The following is a 19,493-nucleotide window of genomic DNA, read 5'->3' on the forward strand; positions in this document are numbered from 1 at the left end:
CCTCAGCCCTTGGGTTACCACCTAAGGAGCTCTTAGTCTCAGCCGTTGGCCGCAGCTCGCAACTTCATGTTAAGCAGAGCTTCCATTTGCTCAGTGCGTTCCCTGTCCTCCTGGATTAGACAATTCAGAACCTCCTGCGCAATCTTTTCCCTGGTCTTCTTTTCAGTGTATGCCCTCACCCTGCCCAGGTTGTCGGGTACCTTGACGCTATCCGCGCCAAAGTCGGCATACCCAGTGAAGAAACCATCAGTGGGTGTCTCATCGCACGGCTTAATCTCGTACCGCGGCGGCGCGATGCTCAGACGGCGGCACAACTCAATGACCTGCTGCGTAAGGCGAATATTATCGTCGGCGCCATCGCCGCTGTCGTTACTACGGCCGGCCACTCCCGCTGCAGCCGACACGTGCGATGACGACGAAGTGGCAAGCGGCACTTTGCGCCCGTTCTTCGGAAACGCGACGTTCTCCCCGTCAGATGGCATCAGCTCCTTGGCCATGAGCCTGTACACGTCACCGCCATGTAAGTTGTTCGCTAGGTTTGTCATGAAATATTTCCAGGTGGTTAGGCAAATGCACATACCATCCGACGCAGCACTTGGCGGCATACTTTTTAGCGTCTTTCTTGCGAGCGAAGCTGGGCATGCTCGGCGTGCCGTCAACAAAGACGAAGCCGGCGTCCTCGTTGGGGAAGGTCACAGCCTCGATGTCTTCGGCGAGCTTGAAAATGCATTTGTACGACCATTTGTTGTTTGGAGCAGCCTCCTCCCTGTACGAAGCCGAGGCGCCTTCCTTTTTCGAGGCATCGAGATATCCTGGGGATGGTTGGGCTATGTGAGCTGGTCATGAAGCAAGGCGAGAGAAAGAGAGGACGAACTTTGTAAGAGACTGATCCAGTCTCGGTCACCAACCTCGGGTTCTTCAGCCCGCAGAGAGAGCATGAGATCGGAAAGGGCTCTACGTTGAGATGGTGTAAGAGGTTTGGGGTTGGTCTCCTGCTGCGCGACCCAGGCTTGGAGTGGAGAGTAATCAATGGGGTCTTCGAGCAAGTTGCTCGCAGTGCTACCGCCATTACTGTTGCTGATGTTGGTATTAACCGTCATGGTTCGGGTTCGGGCTCTGATTGGGTTTATATTTCTCTTCTTGATGCTCTGTGTTGAAGTATGCTCCGCGAATGATGGAGACCACTTCCGTTTGCCTGGTCGCGCCATGAGTTGATGAGTATAAATGAAATCCGTTGCGCGAGGTGGGGAGCTGGGTGGTTTACTGACTGTGAAAGCCCAATTCTTGGTTTTGGGAAGAGATATGAGAAAACCCAATGCTGAGTTATGGGAAAAGACACAAAGCAATATATACCGATCTGGAGGGTTGAGAACTTGAGATGAAATCGGCTATAAAGTAGTATGGTTGGCTCTGGCGGTGGCATACACAGCTATTGTGTTTTTTGCTGTTGCGGACTTGCGGTACGGAGGTAGGCCTCACTGCATTCGTGTGATGTGCCCAGAGCCTAACATAGCGAGCCCACTTATATATAACCAGCATTTGTACGACAGAGAACCGGCCAATTAGGAGCTGTGAGAATATATAAGGCCTGTTGGTGAGCGAAGAAGAGGAAGGCTGGACGTGAGGCTCATCAGAGGGCCTGCCTCTATATGGCAGTGAGGGTGTTTGTCCGTGTGTGTGACGGGAACGTGCATGGCAGAACCACTGTGCTATGCGCAATTCCTCCTTCCTTGAGAAAAGGATGTCGGAATCGCAAGGTTGCCTCAACCTGCGATTCTGGTGGTTCATATACTGCACTTTACGACATTGCATGCCCGGGTGACCAGTCCTGCATGCACCTGCCGTGACAGCGTGCCAGTGAAAGGGGACAGATGAGCTCTAGGAAATTCCAAGGCTCAAAGGCCCCACCAACACCGTGACTGCAGCTCTCTCAGGGGATCTTCACACATCAACATGCTTGAACATAATCTTGCCGTTTACTCTTTGCATTGTGGGTATCATAGGTAGCTTGGTTCATTCCTCCTCAAAGAACCCCCCGCCATCGCTATCGCTGCTTTCTTCTTGGCCGCCCGCTTCGCTTGCTTCTTGGTCTATTTTAGCAGGTTTAGATCTTGACAGCCTTGCGTTTCGAGGCGAAGTTCCCTCCTTTGCCTCTTTGCTCGGGGGCCGCGATGGTTTGGCGCGGTCACCCTGTTTCGGCTGTTGCGGAAGCGCCGTTGAACCTGAACTCCTTCCCGGCTGTCTGTTCTGAAGCCTTTCGAGCGCAGTAATGCCTTCCTCTCTGATCTTCTCAACCAAAGTCCACATGGGAGGCCTGGGGGACCTCAGATAGTGTGCTGCAGTGCTCTTCTCGTCTGCGCCTCCCGGGGCCGCCTTAGCATATAGGCTGATATAGGGTTCCATGAAGGGGAAATATTTCGCGTAGTCTATGTCAACTTGAGCGACGTGAAGGTCAGCTTCTAGCTGTGAGACCTCGTCGGGATCTGTGGCTTGCGCCAGTCTCTTCTCGAGCTGCTTCGCAAATCTCATGGCCTTCTTCCTTTCTATCCATGAAGGTTAATAAAGACGAGGCCAGAGACCCAGGGCAGATAGTTGTTGACGCACCGAAGAACCTGACCATGTGATATTTGTGTATCATCTTACTCCTAGCCTTCTTCGCCTGAGCGTCAGCGAGGCGCTGCTTGTGCGCCGCGAGCTCTCGTTCGAGATCGTTTTGTTTATTTGCTGGCAGCTTCAGGTTTTCACGAGCAAGTAGCCTCTCGATATCCCTGACCCTCTTCTTGATCGCATTGAGACTGTCGTCGACCGCTTTCTGTCCTCTCGCATGGTGTCGATGGTTGGGCCTCGGTCGCTTTCTCGCGATACCTTCGTGGTCATTCGCCGATGACTCGGAATCCGGGTGCTGTCTCTTTTTCCCCATGTGTGCTAACCGAATATGAACTCCGGGTTGGGAAGAAACTTGCAATGCGCTCTTCGTGTCAGCAAGCAGCCAGAAATCGATTTGGTGATCGTCAATAACTGAGAAAACCACCAGAAATTTTGGGCACGCTCTTGACTCTCTACGATGCTTGCCCTACTAATAAGGGTTAGGGTTCTCCAACGATGTACAGGCTAACCTGCACATAACGATTGGGTCGGTTACAGAAATTTGACCGTTGATGCCAGGTTATCGTTATCCAGAGTTAACCCACTTCCTGCCCAAGATAGCAATCTGTGGGGCAAGTCTCAACTCGACCACTAAAATCGCAGTCTCAGTGCTGCCTCAGGGCTGCTTAGCTAACCATTTTGGGGAGGCCAAAGCTCCGAGAACCCCCTGACTATAGCGAATTGTATGTATTTACTCAGCAGAAATCTTAACGATTATCGTAGTAGGCAGGATCCTGCAATCTCCTATACAAATAACGATGGGCTCCGGATATTGACCGCCAAAGGCAGGTAATCGTTATGCCTCTAATCGTTATGTGTAGGTCTGATTGGATGGTACCTATTGTATGTATACGGTACTGCACTTGTATTGTCCCTAACGTTATTTCCCATCCTCAACCCAAAAGACAGCTGACGACGGCATTGATTACATTCCATCCAACCCTCGGAGATGGTGGCCCTAGATTGGTCAACTTTCCCTGGATGAGCTATTGATGTGCATGTGCGTGGCAGCTTTTGGGACCCAATACCTCATAGAGATACACTGGACGGGAAAGCGTAGCCCGCTTCAGACGCTCATGACAGGAGGAGTTTCGTCTCGTCGTGTTCCAACGAGGCAAGAACGAGGCAAGCATTCTCAGCACCGCGCTGCCTTGACTCTTCATCACCATGGATCGCCCTGAATCAGGCCTGATCAAGTGGTCACCCAATGCCGCCCACGATTCGTTTCTCCACATCAACCTGCAGCACCGCATCGTCCAGGTGTACGAAGCGACGGGGCGTGCGGAGCGCGGACGATTCGAGTACAGGAAACTCGCAAAGCACGATGACCTCCCGCCCCTCACCACCTATGACTGGTCGCCTTCGGTGCCCGGCCTGGTTGCCGTGGGCACCTCGACGGGCGTGGTAAATCTGCTGCGTGTCGACGATAATTCCAATGCTTACCTGGAACTCGGCCTGAGGGTGTCACGCACATGCCAAGCCGTCGCGTTCAACACGGCAGGCAAACTGGCCGTCGCCCTTGATAGAGTCAGGAACGACAACTGCCTCTATATCTGGGATGTCAACCGCCTCTCTGCTATAGATGCCTCCGTCCCTGGATTCCCTGCCGACCTTGAGCCCCCGGATCCCGTTGATAGGCTCGAGCCCGGCGTGTCCGTGACCAGCGTCAGGTTCTTTGAGGATAACCCAAACGTGCTGATAGCCGGAATCAAGGGCCAAGGTCTCCGGATACACGACCTACGAGGTGATTTTATTCTCTAACATGATGTGGTTGTCAGATGAGCTTACTTTTCTCCCAGACCAGGGACCTGGCCCGGTTGCTCAGTTCCCTACCAAGTGCTGCAACAACCTTGCCATTGACTATGCTGATCAGAATTACTTTGCATCTTCTGCCCTGGACCAGCCCGGACTCATGATCTGGGATCGCCGCGCCATCAACCGCCATGTTGTGACTCAAACTTATGCCGATGCTCTCGAGACGGACAACCTGCCATGGGGTGGTGCCTTGCGTCTAGACCGTGCCGTTCAGATCGAGGCAGACCCAGCCTTGATGGACTCCAAGAGCTCCTTCATCCGGTCTCTCCGCTTCTGTCGTGACCACCCTGGCATGCTCGCCGTCCTCTCACGCACTGGCCAACTGAGGATTCTGTCAACCAGACATGAACATGTGGATGCAGACGCCCGCGTTGATGGCAGCCCGGAGTTGCTAGAGGTTCGGCGGTCGTACGAGATGGATCCTCTTTATGCAGAGGTTAATCGCAAGGGCGACAAGATCGTCTCTTTCGATTGGGTCACCATGAGCTCACCCGTTCTTCAGCCTCGACTGCTCGTGCTGCGAGCCAGTGGTGCCTTTGACGTTTTGGAAAAGCCCTCGTTTACTTCGGAATATCCCTTCAAGCTGATACCATGGCAGCCGCCTTACCGCGGGCTGGAAGGCATGCCGAACGGGCATGCTCAAAGAGACGACGACCATAGCCCGGCAGAAGAGCTTCTCTACCCAGACGTGATCGATTTCGAACCACCTCAACGTCAGAGCATCTTTGGGCCGCTCTTGATTGAGCAGGCTCTGTCCGGTGTTGCGCTATTCGGACCGCAGAAGGCAAACATAAGATCGCTGGTGGAGCAAGTGCTCACCAAATCCTCTACAGAAGAGCGTCGGGTTGTTGCCACCCTGGCAAATGATTATCTCTCATTCTCGTGTAACCAGGCGTCGTCTATTGCAGACAAGCTGAGGGCCTTGAGATTAGCTTCCAAAGACGGACAGGTTCAGTCGGACGAGGAGCTCTCATCCCAGCTGAAACGCCACGAAAAACTGCTTACCGATACCAGAGACATGGCGGGCCTTTCACCTAATGCACGCTTTGTGCTAGATCACAGTATGCTTCTCCGCGCAAAAGAGGGCTACCGTTTCGATTTCGCCAAGAATCAACGGATTGTCGCAGATGACCCATGGCTTCAGGATGTCTGGGCTTGGGTCGATGGTGAGTCTGAACATCAATACGCCAACCCTGTCAAGGTCGCTCATCGTTTCATTAACAGGCGCCGAGGAAGCTGCGCTGGATTGCGGGATGATGTCGCATCCCTTGGACTTGGGTTACATGGGCGTGCACACCATATGGACTAATGACCTAGGTGAGTCGGACCTGGCTTCGCTGATTAGACTGGTCTTACATTGCGGTAGGCAGTAGGCCCCAGATGAGGCTGGCCGAGGACGCCTCACCCCCTGACGAGTTTGGATGGGAACGTTGCTTGAATGCGATCAACAAGAAGCTTGGGGTTCCAAGATTTGACGGCGTGGTAGATACAAAACGGCCTCATCACAGGGAATTGTGCCTTGAAATATGTGGCTGGGGCCGTTCTTACGAGGCGGAATGTGAGGAGGCGCTGTCCGGGCCGAGCGCGAAGCGAGAATCGACGTGGTACACCATGGTTGCCGCCCATGCCCTTTTCAGGGGCGACACCAAAGAAGCAGTCCAGGTGCTGAAGAAAGCCAGTACCGAGCATCCTGAGCTGCTTTTTGTCTCGCTAGCCCTCCAGCTCATCGGCAAGACCAGAGAAGACGACACAAAAGATACGCTCGACTTTGATGAGAAAGTGGCCTCCAAAGCAGACCCTTACCTCCGTGCCATATCATCCATCATCGCAACAGGAGACTGGGCCGTTATTGCCGGCCAACGGTCCCTGCCGCTCCGCGACCGGTGTTTCGTCGCTGTCCGAAACTTTGACGACGAAGCCCTCACCGCCTGGTTGGATCGCGAAGTGTCGCTTGCCAAAGAGGCCGGTGACATTGAGGGTATCGTCCTCACGGGCATCACTGACTCTCTGGTCGACATCCTTGCCCGCTACGTGCACAACTTCAACGATTTCCAAACAGCTACGCTTCTCCTCTCGGTCTGCGCACCTCGCTTCATAGACGACGTGCGCACCACAGCCATGCGCAACGCTTATCGTGCCTACCTCCAGCGCCATCGCGCCTTCTTTCTCCGCGTCAAATTCGACGTCGAGTCGACCAAGCTCAGTAAGCACGGGGGCCGGCCCACCCTCCGCCCCGCCGGCCGCCAGATCGGGCTGCGCTGCGTCTATTGCGACGTGGAGACCAAGACCGAGTCCCTGTCAAACCAGCTACAGCAACAACAACGGCCGCCCTTGCGCCGTGGAGGCAGCGGCGTTACCGGCAGGTCGGCGATGCCAAACTTCATGCCCAATCACCCGTCCCGCATCGAGACGCGAGCGCACCATTACCAGTCGGCGAACCCGTTCACCGAGAAGATGGTTGCGGCGGGCATCAGCTGCCCCAACTGCAAGCAGCACCTTCCGAGGTGCGTCGTGTGCCTCGAGGTGGTGGGCATGCCGCGCAGCGACAGGGCCGAGCTCTCGCGCGACCCGGACGTCAGGCGCGCCGCGCGCTTCCCGACCTTTTGCGTCTCGTGCGGTCACGTGCTCCACCTGGACCATGCCCGCCAGTGGTTCGCCAGGCATAGGGAATGTCCTGTCCCCGAATGCAGGTGTCTCTGTAATACTAGGGTCAATGAGGAGTTGGATTATGCTTGATGTTAGCTAGTGCTCATATTGTACTGCACTGTACTGCATGATGGGTGGGAATTGGCTGTCTGAAGGTCTGGGCAGGGTTCTGGCGGCTTGAATGAGTCCTATGTTGCGAAATACATAATGAGTGTAGAGAGGTCTGTTGTTATCTACATAGAGTGGACATGATGATACGTAGTGTGGGAGACGATCCACGTTACAGTGAGCCTCTGACGTTCTATTGACTCAATCTGCCCCTTTTCCTGCTTCACTAGGCAGGATATATACAGTAATCTCGTCGTTTTCTTAGTTCACCTTCAGCATGTTTTACTTTTCTTTTTCGTTTGCCTTGCTGAACTATCTTGCTCATCCCTTCTTCCTCATCGGCCGAAACTTTGCCGTGCTGTAGGCCAGGCTCTTCGTCTTAACAGTGGGCAATTTGATGGGAAGAAGTACGGTTACGCGTACATACTTCCGGGACGCTCGGGCATGTAGAATGTAGTTGCTATGTACGAAGGTATGTGTGGACAATACGGATCCAAAGGGGGCTATGCAGCCCCGTTGATTAGCATGACATTTTCTCCCAGTTTCTACACATTCACGTCAGCTTACGTACTTTGTCCCTCTGCATCTTGACTTACCTAAGAGGCTTTTTGCAATTGGAAGTCAGCCGCGTGTTCCCCAACCGTTGATAAGTCAAAATGTCCACCTGCTAAGCTTTTGAGCGCGCCAAGACGAAGAGGCAGTTTGCTTAACCCCACCACCAGCCAAGATTCTTCCCAGTATTTTTTTTTTTTGGGGGGGGGGGGGGGGGGGATAACGACTGCTTAACGTTAACTCCACGTTAACTCTGGAGCCAACAGCACCATCAGGGGACGATGAAAAGGGCCAAGATTGGGGCGGCCTGGTGGGTTGTGGGTGGGCGGTCTGGGCAAACACACAAGCAACACAAGCTGAGAGCCAAGCCAAACGGACAAGATTGGGGGAGAGGGGAGCCAAGGAGGGCCAAGGGATGGCCAAGGGATGGCAAAGACGTCCAAGACGTCCAAGACAAGGTGCCAAGAGCCAAGACAGACCCCATTTGAGCCACCAGTTTCAACGGCCTACGGTTACCGAGCCCAAAAGGAGAAGCTTTTTTAGCTCCCAGATGGTTCTCCCGGCTTCACTGCATAGCGTACTCTAGGATGAGATTCGTGCGCTTGCAGTGGCAGTCTCTGGAAGAGTGTACACAGATTATGGGTGATATGTAGTGCAAGTTACTGTGTAAGCTGCACGGCGCCTGCTCTCTTCCGGGGCGGGCCGGCACGCATGCCGTGGACGCTGTTGACAGCTAGTTCCCGGGCTCCCCAGCCTTGCATTCTGTGAGACTGTGCTTCTACTTTCCCGCTTGGCAGCAAGGACGCAACAGACGTGGAAGAGTCGTCGGTTGCCGGGTGATGATAGGCTGATGAAGACCATAAGGAGTATGAAGTACTCGGTGAGTTGGTCCATGACGTGGAGGCTTTTCTGCTCTGCTGGGAAGATTTGCAGCGTCTGTTGGCGGCAGTGGTTAACGTTAAGCACAAGCAGTTAGGACACCACAATAGGGGCCAGTTTCGCGAGCAAGAAAAAAATACACTTGTTAAAAAGCAAAAACCCACAAACAGATCAAGTCCAGCTTGTCTAGGCCCTCCCAGAGCACGGCCGGCCGGAAGTCGAGCACGTGTGTTGTTTCTTCAAGAGCCGTGCTGTCTTGGCACGGTGTCCCTACTCCGTACCGCCGCTTCTCAATGAAAGGTTCCGTAGCAAGATGGGGCTGTGCTTGACCCAAACTGATGGTATTCGCTGGACTGTCATAACGGTATCGGGGAGAGCTGGTTGCCAAGCGCTTGGCACGCGGAGGGTGATCTCTTGAGAGTCTTGGCTAAGCTTGGAGCTTGGCATGTGTATGTACGGAGTACGGAGTACGCTGCACAGAGTCACACAGTACGTGGATCGCGACGGACCGCCGCATCCGTCTCGGGAACGGTCGACAGGGCCATACAATTAGTTTGGAAAAGGAGGCAATCTGCCGGAATCACTGTTAACTTTGTGTGGGCGTTATGGAATACTGTGTACAAAACATAAGCAGCGGTCCCTGTGTCCGCAGCCTGATTGATTACCTATCTCGATGGCTGCCCGACGGCCGACGCGACCCATTGTTGGGGTGGGGACTGCGGCTGTCCCACCGTTTTCCCCCCAACCCTGCACAGCAAGCAGTCATCCAGCCAGCCGACGTTAACAGCTAACCATAAGACTTGTGGCTGGGGAATTGCTCGATCTGGATAATACAAGAAGAATGGCATTGGAGAGCAGGGAACGAGGGGCGTGCATGAGCAGACTGCAAAAGTCCGGGCAAAGCGTGTGACCTTGAGAGAGGCATGGGCAGACTTGCAGAGACGGAGCAGACGGGGGCAATGGGGGCAATGGAGCGAACGCCAAGAAATTTGCTGCAAATACCAAGCCTTGGCACTGGCTTGGCACCACTTGGCTGCAATGTCTAGCTGTTAAGGTTAATGAGCTGTGAGTGAGGGGAAGCTGCTGCTTGGAAAGCCCTTAGGAAACAGCAGGTACGAGGGCGGGCCAAGGGTGTGACGGCCGGCCAATGATGTAAGCTTGGCATCCGAGGCCCAGACTGCCAAGAGAGTTTGCCAAGACTCTCCGCCAATGTACTGCCATGAGAGCAGAAGGCGTAATAAAGACAGAATCGCCCGCTGTTCTCCTGAGTCTTGACGCGGATCGTTCTTCCCTCTATCAACTCCTTGAACGGCAGTTTGACTGACAAAACAAATCGTTTTGGCGCCTTTCCTGGGCGTTGCCTTGGCTCTTTTCGGCTTTGTTCTGTCTCTGCGGTTCCCTGGCCGTCTCTCTGCCCGAGTTCTGCGCCGGCATCCCTCTTGGCCTTGGCGCTGCCACTTGCGGACAGTCATTCGACTCTGGGCGCGCCTTGGTAAAAAGTGGGACCCTAGGGCTCGCCTCACGTGCCCTGTGCCCTGACGTTGAGCCGCGCGCCTCCTTTTCCTTCGCTTTCCTCCAAAACAACCGGTCCCCTCCCACAAGACACGTGATCCCACAAAACACGTGATTTCGGAGCCGGACAAAGTTAGCGCCGTCAACTGCGAACAAAAGCATCACCAATCATCTTCATTCCATTGACGCACGAGCCATGTCTACAATTACACAAGGCCAGGCTCAGCAGCAGCAGCAGCAGCCGCAGCAGCCGCAGCAACAGCAGTCTGCGCCGCAGCCACAGCAGCAGCCACAGGCACAGCAGCAGGCACAACAGCAGCAGCAACCACAGCAGCAGCAGCAGCAGCCGCAGCAGCCCCAACAGCAGCAACAGCAGGTTTCTTCGAACCAGGAGAACAACGCTGTCGCACCGGCGCCGGCTACTGCTGCTCCGGCTGCGCCATCATCGGCTTCGGCTGGCTCGGCTGGTTCCGCGACCTCAGCGTCCAACGGCACCACGCCCGCACCTTCCAGCGCTGCGACAGCAAGCTCAGCATCGAGCGCCGGCCAAGATGAAAGCCTCATCTGCCGCTGGACTGACTGCAATGAGCGGTTTACCTCGGCCGAGACCCTCTACGTAAGTCTCAAATAATCATCTTTTTCTTCAATTTATTTTGTAATCAACTTCTTCTTCAATTATTTTGAGCTCATCTCATCATTTGATCATTTCAACTAACTTCTCTATCAAGGAGCACATCTGCGAGAAGCATGTTGGGCGCAAGAGCACCAACAATCTGAACCTCGTCTGCGGGTGGAACCAGTGCAGGACCACTACTGTCAAGCGAGATCACATCACGTCGCACATACGCGTTCATGTGCCACTCAAGCCTCACAAGTGCGACTTTTGCGGCAAGTCCTTCAAGCGTCCGCAGGATTTGAAGAAGCACATCAAGACGCATGCCGATGAGTCCGTCTTGGTCACCGGTGGTCGCCCGCCCCAGGACCAGCCGACCGGAATGAACCCGGCCTACCGCCCCCATCAGCCCAAAGGTACGTCGTGTGTCTGTCGGATCTGTTTTTTTTTTTTTTTTCTTTTTTGCTCCCGCTGGATTTTGAGGTTAACCATCTTTCTGCTAGCAGCTCCTTCCAGCTTCTATGATCACAATGGCCAGATGCGTGGAGCTCATCCGGGCGCCTTCGGCCCTCCGCATCATCAGAATGGCCAGCCTGGCTACTACGGCCAGCATGCCCCGCCTCCTCACCCGGGATACCACAGCGGCCCCATGTACTACTCGCAGCCCATGGGTGGCTCGCGCCCCGAGTATATGAACCACCATGCTGCGTCGTTTGGTGACGCCCGCAGGCGCGGCCTTGATGATCTGAACGAGTTCTTTGGCAGCGTCAAGCGCCGCCAGATCGATCCGTCTTCGTACCATCAGATCGGCCGCTCGTTGATGCCCATTCATACGAGCCTCGGCTTGTCGACAGGCGGCTTGGCTACCGAGTACATCGCGCAGCCGCCGCATACGCTCGCTGTCGGAAACGGCCCCCAGGGCCCGCTCACCCAGCACTACTACCTGCCTCCCATGCCCAACCTGCGCACAAAGCAGGACCTGCACGAGATTGATCAGATGCTAGCGCAGATGCAGGCCACCGTCTACGAGAACACGGGCTCGCCCAACTCGCACTATGCACCTGTCGACATGCGCCAGTCTCCCCCGTATGCCGCCCGCCCTGCTGGCGAGTCGTATGCTGCCACGGCTGCTCAGGTCGTTTCTCCGCTTAGCGCTCCATCCCACTCTGCTGGAGGCACGCCCGCCGTCACCCCGCCCTCGAGCGCCATGTCGTACACGTCTGGCCACTCGCCGACCTCGTCGTCGTCGGCCATGTCGCCATCGTCTCGGCACAACTCAACTTCGGTATCGTACCCGAACCTTCCCAGCCGCCCGGGTCTGCCGTACCCCTCCTCGTCGGGCCTCGGATCGACCTTCACCAACAACGAGCGCCGCCTCTCGGGTGGAATGCTGCAGAGCTCCAGCGGACCGCGCCGCGATTCGGACCGGACCCCTACTCCCAAGGCTAGCGACGCTGCCGTGTCGGTCAGCTCCCCGTCCGAGGAGTCAGAGGCTGCCGAGGGCGAGTCTTACGACGACTGGCTCCACAACATGCGCACCATTGAGTTCCTGCGCAACGCTATCCGCCATCGTCTTGAGCGTCGCGATTATGAGGACGACACGGATAACAGCCGCATCGACCCCATGCTCCACGCTGACCGCAACCGCGTCTCGTATCCGTCCCTGCCGCCGATGGCGTCTTAGTTTGCTACACGCAGTGTTCTAAGCGCCTCCACTTGGCGCTTTTATTTTCCCCCATCTGGGGTGATTGATCCGAGGCATTCATTGTGCTTATTTCTCTATTGCTGTGCATAATTTAGTGTGGTTCTTTAAAGATACCTCCTCACTCGGCGGCCTGTTATGGGCACACTTGGACTGGGAAGGCTTCGATCTTCTATTCCCTTCTCACGAAATTGGGGAAATGGGAGATGCATATCAGATGGGCTTCAGAGTGTCCTGCAACCCGATGGGTCGCGTATTCTGATGGACGGGCGCCGGCCAAACTGGAGGCATAACCCAAATCTGCAATGTTTTGTTGGCCTAGCATCAACGGATATTATGATGCGTTGTAGAGTATAACGCTGGCTTTCTTAGTTTTGTAGGGGTACTCGCTCTAAAATACTCGTCTCATCGAAGCTGTTTGTTTGGGCGTGCTTTCGTCGTAGAATGGGCAAGGCCATTCTCATTTGTCTCTGAAGATAGGTTCCGCCTGCATCATGGTTCGAGCAGCTGAATTGCAGAGTCAAGACCATGCGCCGATTAGTTAACAGTACAACCCGTACACTCCAATACCATTTACTATAGCACATCACATCGCCCAGTATCAAGGTTATTCTCACAGCACCCGCCAGATGGCCCCAGCGCGCCGGCTCTCCTCGTGGGCGCCGCCGCCCAGCCCGCGTCGGTTCATGTCCCTCACCCAGCGCATCTCTTCGGCGACCGCCTCCCGCTCAATCAGCTCCATGACCCCCAGCTCGGCCAGCATTCCGTGCACGAGGACGCGACAAGCCTGGAGGATCCTCTCCAAGCTGGAAAGGGAAGTGTCCGCTTCCGCTGTCTCCCCTGGGATCCTCCCGACCTTCTCCGTGTCCTTGTCTATCTCATACTCAACAAGCCCCGCGAGCGTCCGGCGCCACCCATCCAGCCTACGGCCCAGCGCGGCGCACTCGGCCTTCCAGGCGGCGTCCATCTCGCCTATTAGCGTCAAGCCCAGCCCCTGATCCTGCTCCTCCTCATTTTCTGCTCGGGAAGCAACCAAACCCACATCCGCATCTACATCCTGACCAGCCCGCCGCCTGGCACTAAAGACCACCTCCACCCTCCCCACCCATTTCTCAAACGCCCTAACCACCCTCGCATACCGTTCCTGCGCAGCCCAGACTCCGTCCAAAACCTCAGCCAGGGCACCCACACGCTGCTCATCCACCCCGGTCCCCGTGCCCATCATCCCCTTATGTTTACCGCCACACCAGTCCAGAATGGCAGCTGCATTCCTGGCCTCCTCAACCTCCCTCTCCAACGCAGTAACCTCGCCTTCCAAAACCCCAACCGCTTCCCATCTCGCGCGAAGCTTCGCACGTGCGCTGGCGCGCCATTGCGCGTTGAGGGGAGCCGCATGCCGGTGCAGGAGGTGCAGTTGTAGCAGCTCGGTTTGTAAGCGGGAGGTTTCGGCTGACGCGGCTACGTTGGCTGGATGTTTTGAGGGTGATGGTGGGGCGAGGAAGGTGGCTGTTAGCGGTTTGGGGGCGAGGGATTTGAGTGGGGAGAAGTGCTGTTGGTGGGTTGTGAAGGGCGGGCGGTGGGGTTGTTGTTGTTGTTGTTGTTGTGCTTGTTGTTGTTGCTGGTGACGGGCTGGTACTGCTGATCCTGAGGGCTGTCCAGCGAGGAGGTTTGCGGCGTCTGCGCCTGGTCCAGATGCCGGCCCCGGTCTGGGCGGGGGTTTGACTGCGGGCTTGGGTGACGAAGGCGTGCTGGGAGTGGTGGTTGTTGGTGATGGTGGAGCCGGAGGCCGTGTTCCTGACGGTCGCCGAGTCTGGCTTGTTAGCGGCGGGCGGGACCGGTCTATCCTTGCTGTGGTAGTAGTAGTGGTTGTGGTGGATGAAGACGACGAGGATACCTGCGACGGCGGGCGGAGGGTGGTTGCTGATGAGAGGGTCGTGACAGACGACTTTGCGCGTGTGTGTCCCTGGCACAGACCGCTTCCCGAGTCTGGGGCCGTCCCGGCGCCGGCGGTGGATGCGACGCGCGGACGGGAGGTTGGAACCCCTGATGATGTGGTCGGCCTGGTTATGGCAGACGGCGCCGCCCGGACGGAGGCGGTGGACGGCTGGCGAGTTGATGCAGTCCGGGTCAAGCGACCCGGGGCGGCGGACGGCGGTGCTTCTGGCCCGGGGCTGTCATGTTGGCCTTGACGCGCTGACGAAGTAGTCGACGTCACGCGCGCAAAGACGCCTGAAAGAGGGCGGGTAGTTCTCGGAGCATTGACGGTGGCTGTCGAAGTGCCGCCTTTTGAAGAACCCTTGATGGGTAGCCTGCTTGGAGAGACATCGTGACTGCGCTGAGCTCCATCGCCGTTGAGACCACTTCTAGTTGTCGTCTCGGGCCTGGAGCTAGGTTTCCGGAGCGAGCGTGACCGCGACAGTGCGCCGCTTGATGACACTAATGACGACATTTCTCTTTTTTATCTGTGTCTTTGTATTCCTGCCATGCATATGAGCGGGAAAATGCGATATGTGAGTACACCAGCTTTCTGCTTGTGAAGTTATTGACCAGTCGCTTGTCGCCTTCGAGTTCAATGTTTGTTGAGGTCCACTGTGGTTGTGATTGGCCCTGGCCCGGGCAGTTCCCTGTGCGCTCACTGCGCTGCGGCTCTAGGCCCCTAGGCGCTTGGCCTGCACCTTGGGTGAAGGCTTTAGCTGGTCAGGGCTGAATTTTAGTGCCGCCTGCCGGCACTTTGAAGCGCTCCGGAGGGTTGCATTCGTTAGCCCGGAGCACCCACCTATCTTAGGTATCAGGGTCCTCGTTGACAACCAGTGTGAAACACCAAAGTTCATCACAACGATTCCATCCACGTTCACGGGGTTTTGAACGTTTCAATCCATTTGCCAATTCTCTAGTGGCTCTCTTGGAGCTCTCTCAGATCTCCTGAGAAGCCCCAACCTGTAACTTCTTTATATACACTGCGATCCCTCCAGCGGTGCCCCGGGCATTGAAATGATAAGCCTCCCTGTCCCCTATGCAAATGGTATCGTATCTCTCTAGTGTATGTGACCAACCGCTTCACGTACATCATCCGTGTACACATTACCACGCCCGTTCATCTTCTAACCCGATCTTAGAAGTAGCCCCGTCTTCAACCCGTTTAAACGTCGGAAATCCCCGGAACGCCAAAATGCCCAAGAAAATACAAGGTAACAAAACGAATAAAAGGTGAGAATAAAATCAGTCGATATGATTTACTCCTCAAGGATAGAAGCAGTCGCCGACTCGTCGGCTGCATGGGGCCTAGCTGGCCCAGCGGCCTGCTTCTCCTTGATCTGCCCCAACACTCGGCCCAGGTCACCCTTGGACCTCCGCAGCAGCTCATTGCAGCCCGGGCAAACGTTGAGGTGACAGGCACTGCAGATGAAGCATTCGGCGTAGCGATCCTTGTGCCCGCACGTCCTGCATGCGATCGGATTCGTTCTCTGTCTGCTTCGCGTCATGTACCTGTGGTTGGTGAGGCACCTAAAGTGCTTCTCCTCGAGCGGTCGAGCATCCAAGATCTGATCGGGTGGCAGAGGCGTGTACCAATTCCTTGGGAACCGCGCCGCGCCGGGATTATCCGTCGTGTCGGGTTGGTTGGGGTCGGGCTCTTTCAAGGGAAGCTCCTCGATCGGGACAAAGATATCAGGCCGTCGGAACATCGGCTTTACCGTCTCGATGGACCCTGTCTCGGATATCGGCTTGGGATCCCAATTCAGGCTTTGCATCTCGGCAGTCCCTGCCGACCCTCGACGGGTACCCGCATAAACGGCCTGCACATCATTACTTCCCTTGGGAGAGGCCCGCACCGGAGCCGCTGCCACGTCTCCGCCCCGTTCCCGATTCGGCGCCGGAGATGTTGGGAGGCCTATCGGGGCCCGCACGGCCAGTCCTGGGTTAGTCGGCCCTTGGGCCAGAGCAGGGCTGCTCTGTGCGTGACGTATTTGAGCTTGAGGAGCGCCGGCAGTATTGTTGGCCACGGCCGACACAGAATCGGCAGGCATTTCCGACAATGCTGCTGGAGAGAGAGGGGATACGACTGTGTCTGGTCCCGGGCGTTTGACGTCGTTTGTACCGTTCTCCGGCGATGGAAGTCGCGGAGGAGAGAGCGGGGAAACGACGGGCAAAGAGGCTGCAGCATTCGACGTCGCTGATGCGTCGAGTGCCTGTGCTTCTCGTCCACTTGCAGTAGCGTCGCCTCCAACAACATGCTTCCGACTTTCAAACCTCTCTTTGATACAGGAAGCCGCTTGCCCCATACTCGGGGGTTCGCTCCGCGAAGCTGGCTGCTCGCTAGAAACCACGGGGCGGATATTCCGTCCTGGCAATCCGGTATTGGCACCTCGTGGTGGAGCCTCGGTGGGTGGGTTCGGCACGGATGCTTGGGGTTGGCCCGGCGGTGGTGTGGTCGACTGTGGCGGCGGGGCACCGAGGTCTCTTTGCGACAAGTCCTGGGCTGATGCAGCAGTGGAGCCGTGGCTTGAAACGAGTTTGAGCTCTGGAACAGCAATGTTCTTGTCGGCCTTTAGTGATCTTCTCCGCCACAACTGCTCTTGCGGAGATGCGTTTCCTACTGGAGAAGCTGTTTGCACAGGTGGTGGTGGTAGCGGAGTTTGGGTTCGCAGGCCGGTGGGCGTCTGGGGCCTCCCGAACCCGCGTTGGGGGTCTTTTAAAGGCGGTGGAGGTGGCAACTCTTCGCTGTGCGCCTCGAGCGTTTGCGTTGCGTTGGCGTCGTGCTCTTGCGCATTGTGACTTTGGTCGGATAGTGCCGGCGGCGTGTAGGCTTTGTACTTCCCGTTGTCGTTCTGGGCATCGAGGGTCGAAAATAAGACAGTATACTCCTTGGGGCTGACAATGTCGTTTGTCGAGTTCGTCGACGACTGGGGCGTGGAATCGGCGCTGTGGTTGGAGTAGGCAGAAAGGAGGCTGGAGAAAGAACCGCCAGGAGAGGGTGTGCCCTCGGGAGGCGCTAGGGTTGGGATAGAGATGGGAGCCGGAGCAGAAGCAGGAGCCGGGGCCGGAGCGGGCGATGGTGTCGGGACCGGGACAGAAGCAGAAGAAGGGACAGGCCGTCGTCGAGGAATGCTCATAGGCGGTGGCGCGGCGAACTTGGAGGGCAACGGCGGAAGAGGAGAGTTCAGGGGCTTGGCTGCCGTGGCCATGGCGGATTCTCCGTCGCCTACCCGGTCGGACGATTGCTTGGGCGGTGGAAGAGGGCCCAGTCGAGTATCGGACTGGAGAATGGGGAGTCCCTTCTGCGAAATTTGAGGGACCTGAGGGAGCTGCGGCAGGTCCAACTGCGATTTCACACCTTCTGTCGACTCAAAGTCAAAGGCTGGCAAGGAAGGAGGAGCTGGGAGCGCTTTCGAAAAACGAGAGCGCCCGGATTTGGGGGGCTGTAGGGTCGCTGTTTCCATCATCTCCTCCCGTTTCTCCGGCTGATTAATGTACAGTACAATATGCAAGGTATGTACCTATGCACAGGCGATATAGGTGGCCTCCCGTTATTGCACAGTTGGGTCCGGACGGCGTGCTTGATCCTTCTCTGTTGCGTTTCAAACACGCGTGTCAAGAGACCCGCTTTGGTGTCGCACATATAACTTATTAACCGTTGGTTGGCTCGGCCGCGCTATCCGGGCTTATACGCGAACACCCGCTCACAACAGGCAGACACCAGTGAGTGGTTGCCAAACGGTTCCGTTGGTTCCACGGGGGCCCCAAGAAGATGGCAGGACCAGGTCGTTAAGTGTGCGCATAAAGGGGGCATTCGCCGTATGTATGTAGTTATGTACAGAGAGTGTGAAGCAGGACGGTTCAGGGATTGGTATTTCAAGCGGACTGTGCTAGTTTTTCAAGTTCCCTTTTTTTCTGCTCTTTTTTCGCTGATGCAACAGGCCACCCTGGAGGATGGGTTCTCAAATTAGACCCTAACGTTACTCTGGTACGTACATACACCCGTACAGTATTCTTTGCCCCGGGATCACAGCCTGATCGGCTGAAACGGCCACTGGTTAGTTAAAGGCAAGCCAAGAGTCCAAGACCAGTTTTCTAATGACAGCGGAAGCCACTTCGTCACAGGCTCCAAAGCTTTGCGCTCCCGGCCAAGGGTGTCTGGTCTTTCCGTCGTGCAGTGAGGCGTCTTTTGCCATCAAAAACCGTCAGCACTGTGGCAGTGTGGCTGCCCTGGATTGCGATTTGCCCGGCCCGCCTGTGGAACAAACAAGATTGTGTGGTTTGGCTATTCATGCCGTGCGAGCGATCGTTTACCAGAAGGGGATTCAATATGATCTCCGTTATCTATTTCTTTTGCCTTGCTTTTTCTTCCAAAATCCATTGGCGGACATCCGCCAGCACACTGAGCGCGACGAATTGGTTGGTGGATTGACGGCCCAGCGGTTGGTGCTGAAGATAACCCCGACGCCAGTGAGCAGGGTTGGGTTGAGATCCCGCCTGGACTCCTGGGACCGAGCCTGAGGCCAGGTGTGAGACTCACTGTGCACTGTGCACTGAAGAGAACTTACGTTGCGAGGTTCATCTGATGTCCCTCCGTAATTGTCGGATCTGATTCTCTGGCTCCTTCGGCGCAAGTCGACCTGGGATGTCGAGGCATTACGGCGGTATTAATCCATCCGTTGTTATATGGACCGTCACCCTATTCCCGAACGCTGGGTCGAACCCGTCCTACACTCCGAACCCCCGGTTGGTCGAGACATGCAAAGAAGAAATTATCGAGTCTCTCGGCTGCAACTTCAGGCCGCGTTCCTGACCCAGATGCAACCCCAGAACTTGTCGAGATGCATCCCACGGTTGCGCCCCCGGCATTTCACAACAGACGATAAATTAATTCCATTTGACACGTGCTGCAGTCAACAGGCAGTCAAGTTAACAGGCGATCAGATACGGAGTACCTCGTACTGTACATACAAGGGGAGTGGCTTGTAGCCTTCCCCTCACGCACCAGCAACCACATGGCAGGTACTCTTGAGAGACTCGATGCCT

The 19,493-nt window shown here is 56.0% G+C and overlaps 8 protein-coding genes across 8 annotated transcripts; 3 read left to right on the top strand and 5 right to left on the bottom strand.

Annotated features, from left to right (window-relative positions):
• Positions 1-38: 38 nt before the first annotated feature.
• Positions 39-1,100, bottom strand: N656DRAFT_796617 (uncharacterized protein; the record flags this gene model as incomplete). Its single annotated transcript, XM_064817548.1, has 3 exons — positions 39-501; positions 581-812; positions 875-1,100. The coding sequence occupies 3 exons, from the start codon at positions 1,098-1,100 to the stop codon at positions 39-41; spliced, it is 921 nt and encodes a 306-aa protein (XP_064671685.1).
• Positions 1,101-1,102: 2 nt separating this feature from the next.
• N656DRAFT_572469 (uncharacterized protein) lies at positions 1,103-1,912 on the bottom strand. The gene has a single exon (XM_064810137.1). It carries the CDS (start codon positions 1,810-1,812, stop codon positions 1,324-1,326), a length of 489 nt encoding a protein of 162 aa, XP_064671686.1. The 5' UTR covers positions 1,813-1,912; the 3' UTR covers positions 1,103-1,323.
• Positions 1,913-1,969: 57 nt separating this feature from the next.
• Positions 1,970-3,049, bottom strand: N656DRAFT_777269 (uncharacterized protein). The gene is made up of 2 exons (XM_064814788.1): positions 2,605-3,049; positions 1,970-2,543 (listed from the first exon to the last, which is right to left on the bottom strand). The coding sequence occupies exons 1-2, from the start codon at positions 2,918-2,920 to the stop codon at positions 2,014-2,016; spliced, it is 846 nt and encodes a 281-aa protein (XP_064671687.1). The 5' UTR covers positions 2,921-3,049; the 3' UTR covers positions 1,970-2,013.
• Positions 3,050-3,515: 466 nt separating this feature from the next.
• N656DRAFT_728236 (uncharacterized protein) lies at positions 3,516-7,380 on the top strand. Its single transcript, XM_064812594.1, has 4 exons — positions 3,516-4,390; positions 4,446-5,627; positions 5,686-5,778; positions 5,828-7,380. Exons 1-4 carry the CDS (start codon positions 3,814-3,816, stop codon positions 7,195-7,197), a joined length of 3,222 nt encoding a protein of 1,073 aa, XP_064671688.1. The 5' UTR covers positions 3,516-3,813; the 3' UTR covers positions 7,198-7,380.
• Positions 7,381-9,239: 1,859 nt separating this feature from the next.
• Positions 9,240-9,569, top strand: N656DRAFT_777272 (uncharacterized protein). The gene has a single exon (XM_064814789.1). It carries the CDS (start codon positions 9,252-9,254, stop codon positions 9,435-9,437), a length of 186 nt encoding a protein of 61 aa, XP_064671689.1. The 5' UTR covers positions 9,240-9,251; the 3' UTR covers positions 9,438-9,569.
• Positions 9,570-10,354: 785 nt separating this feature from the next.
• N656DRAFT_788372 (uncharacterized protein) lies at positions 10,355-12,455 on the top strand (the record flags this gene model as incomplete). The annotated part of the gene is made up of 3 exons (XM_064816688.1): positions 10,355-10,774; positions 10,887-11,187; positions 11,275-12,455. 3 exons carry the CDS (start codon positions 10,355-10,357, stop codon positions 12,453-12,455), a joined length of 1,902 nt encoding a protein of 633 aa, XP_064671690.1.
• Positions 12,456-13,086: 631 nt separating this feature from the next.
• N656DRAFT_827925 (uncharacterized protein) lies at positions 13,087-14,922 on the bottom strand (the record flags this gene model as incomplete). Its single annotated transcript, XM_064818518.1, has 1 exon — positions 13,087-14,922. The coding sequence occupies one exon, from the start codon at positions 14,920-14,922 to the stop codon at positions 13,087-13,089; it is 1,836 nt and encodes a 611-aa protein (XP_064671691.1).
• A 409-nt stretch (positions 14,923-15,331) lies between these two features.
• On the bottom strand, positions 15,332-18,311 carry N656DRAFT_777274 (uncharacterized protein). Its single transcript, XM_064814790.1, has one exon. It carries the CDS (start codon positions 17,912-17,914, stop codon positions 15,707-15,709), a length of 2,208 nt encoding a protein of 735 aa, XP_064671692.1. The 5' UTR covers positions 17,915-18,311; the 3' UTR covers positions 15,332-15,706.
• Between the last annotated feature and the right edge of the window lie 1,182 nt (positions 18,312-19,493).

Source organism: Canariomyces notabilis (assembly GCF_033297395.1).
Source record: "Canariomyces notabilis strain CBS 508.74 unplaced genomic scaffold N656scaffold_6, whole genome shotgun sequence".
Classification (NCBI taxonomy): domain Eukaryota; kingdom Fungi; phylum Ascomycota; class Sordariomycetes; order Sordariales; family Chaetomiaceae; genus Canariomyces; species Canariomyces notabilis.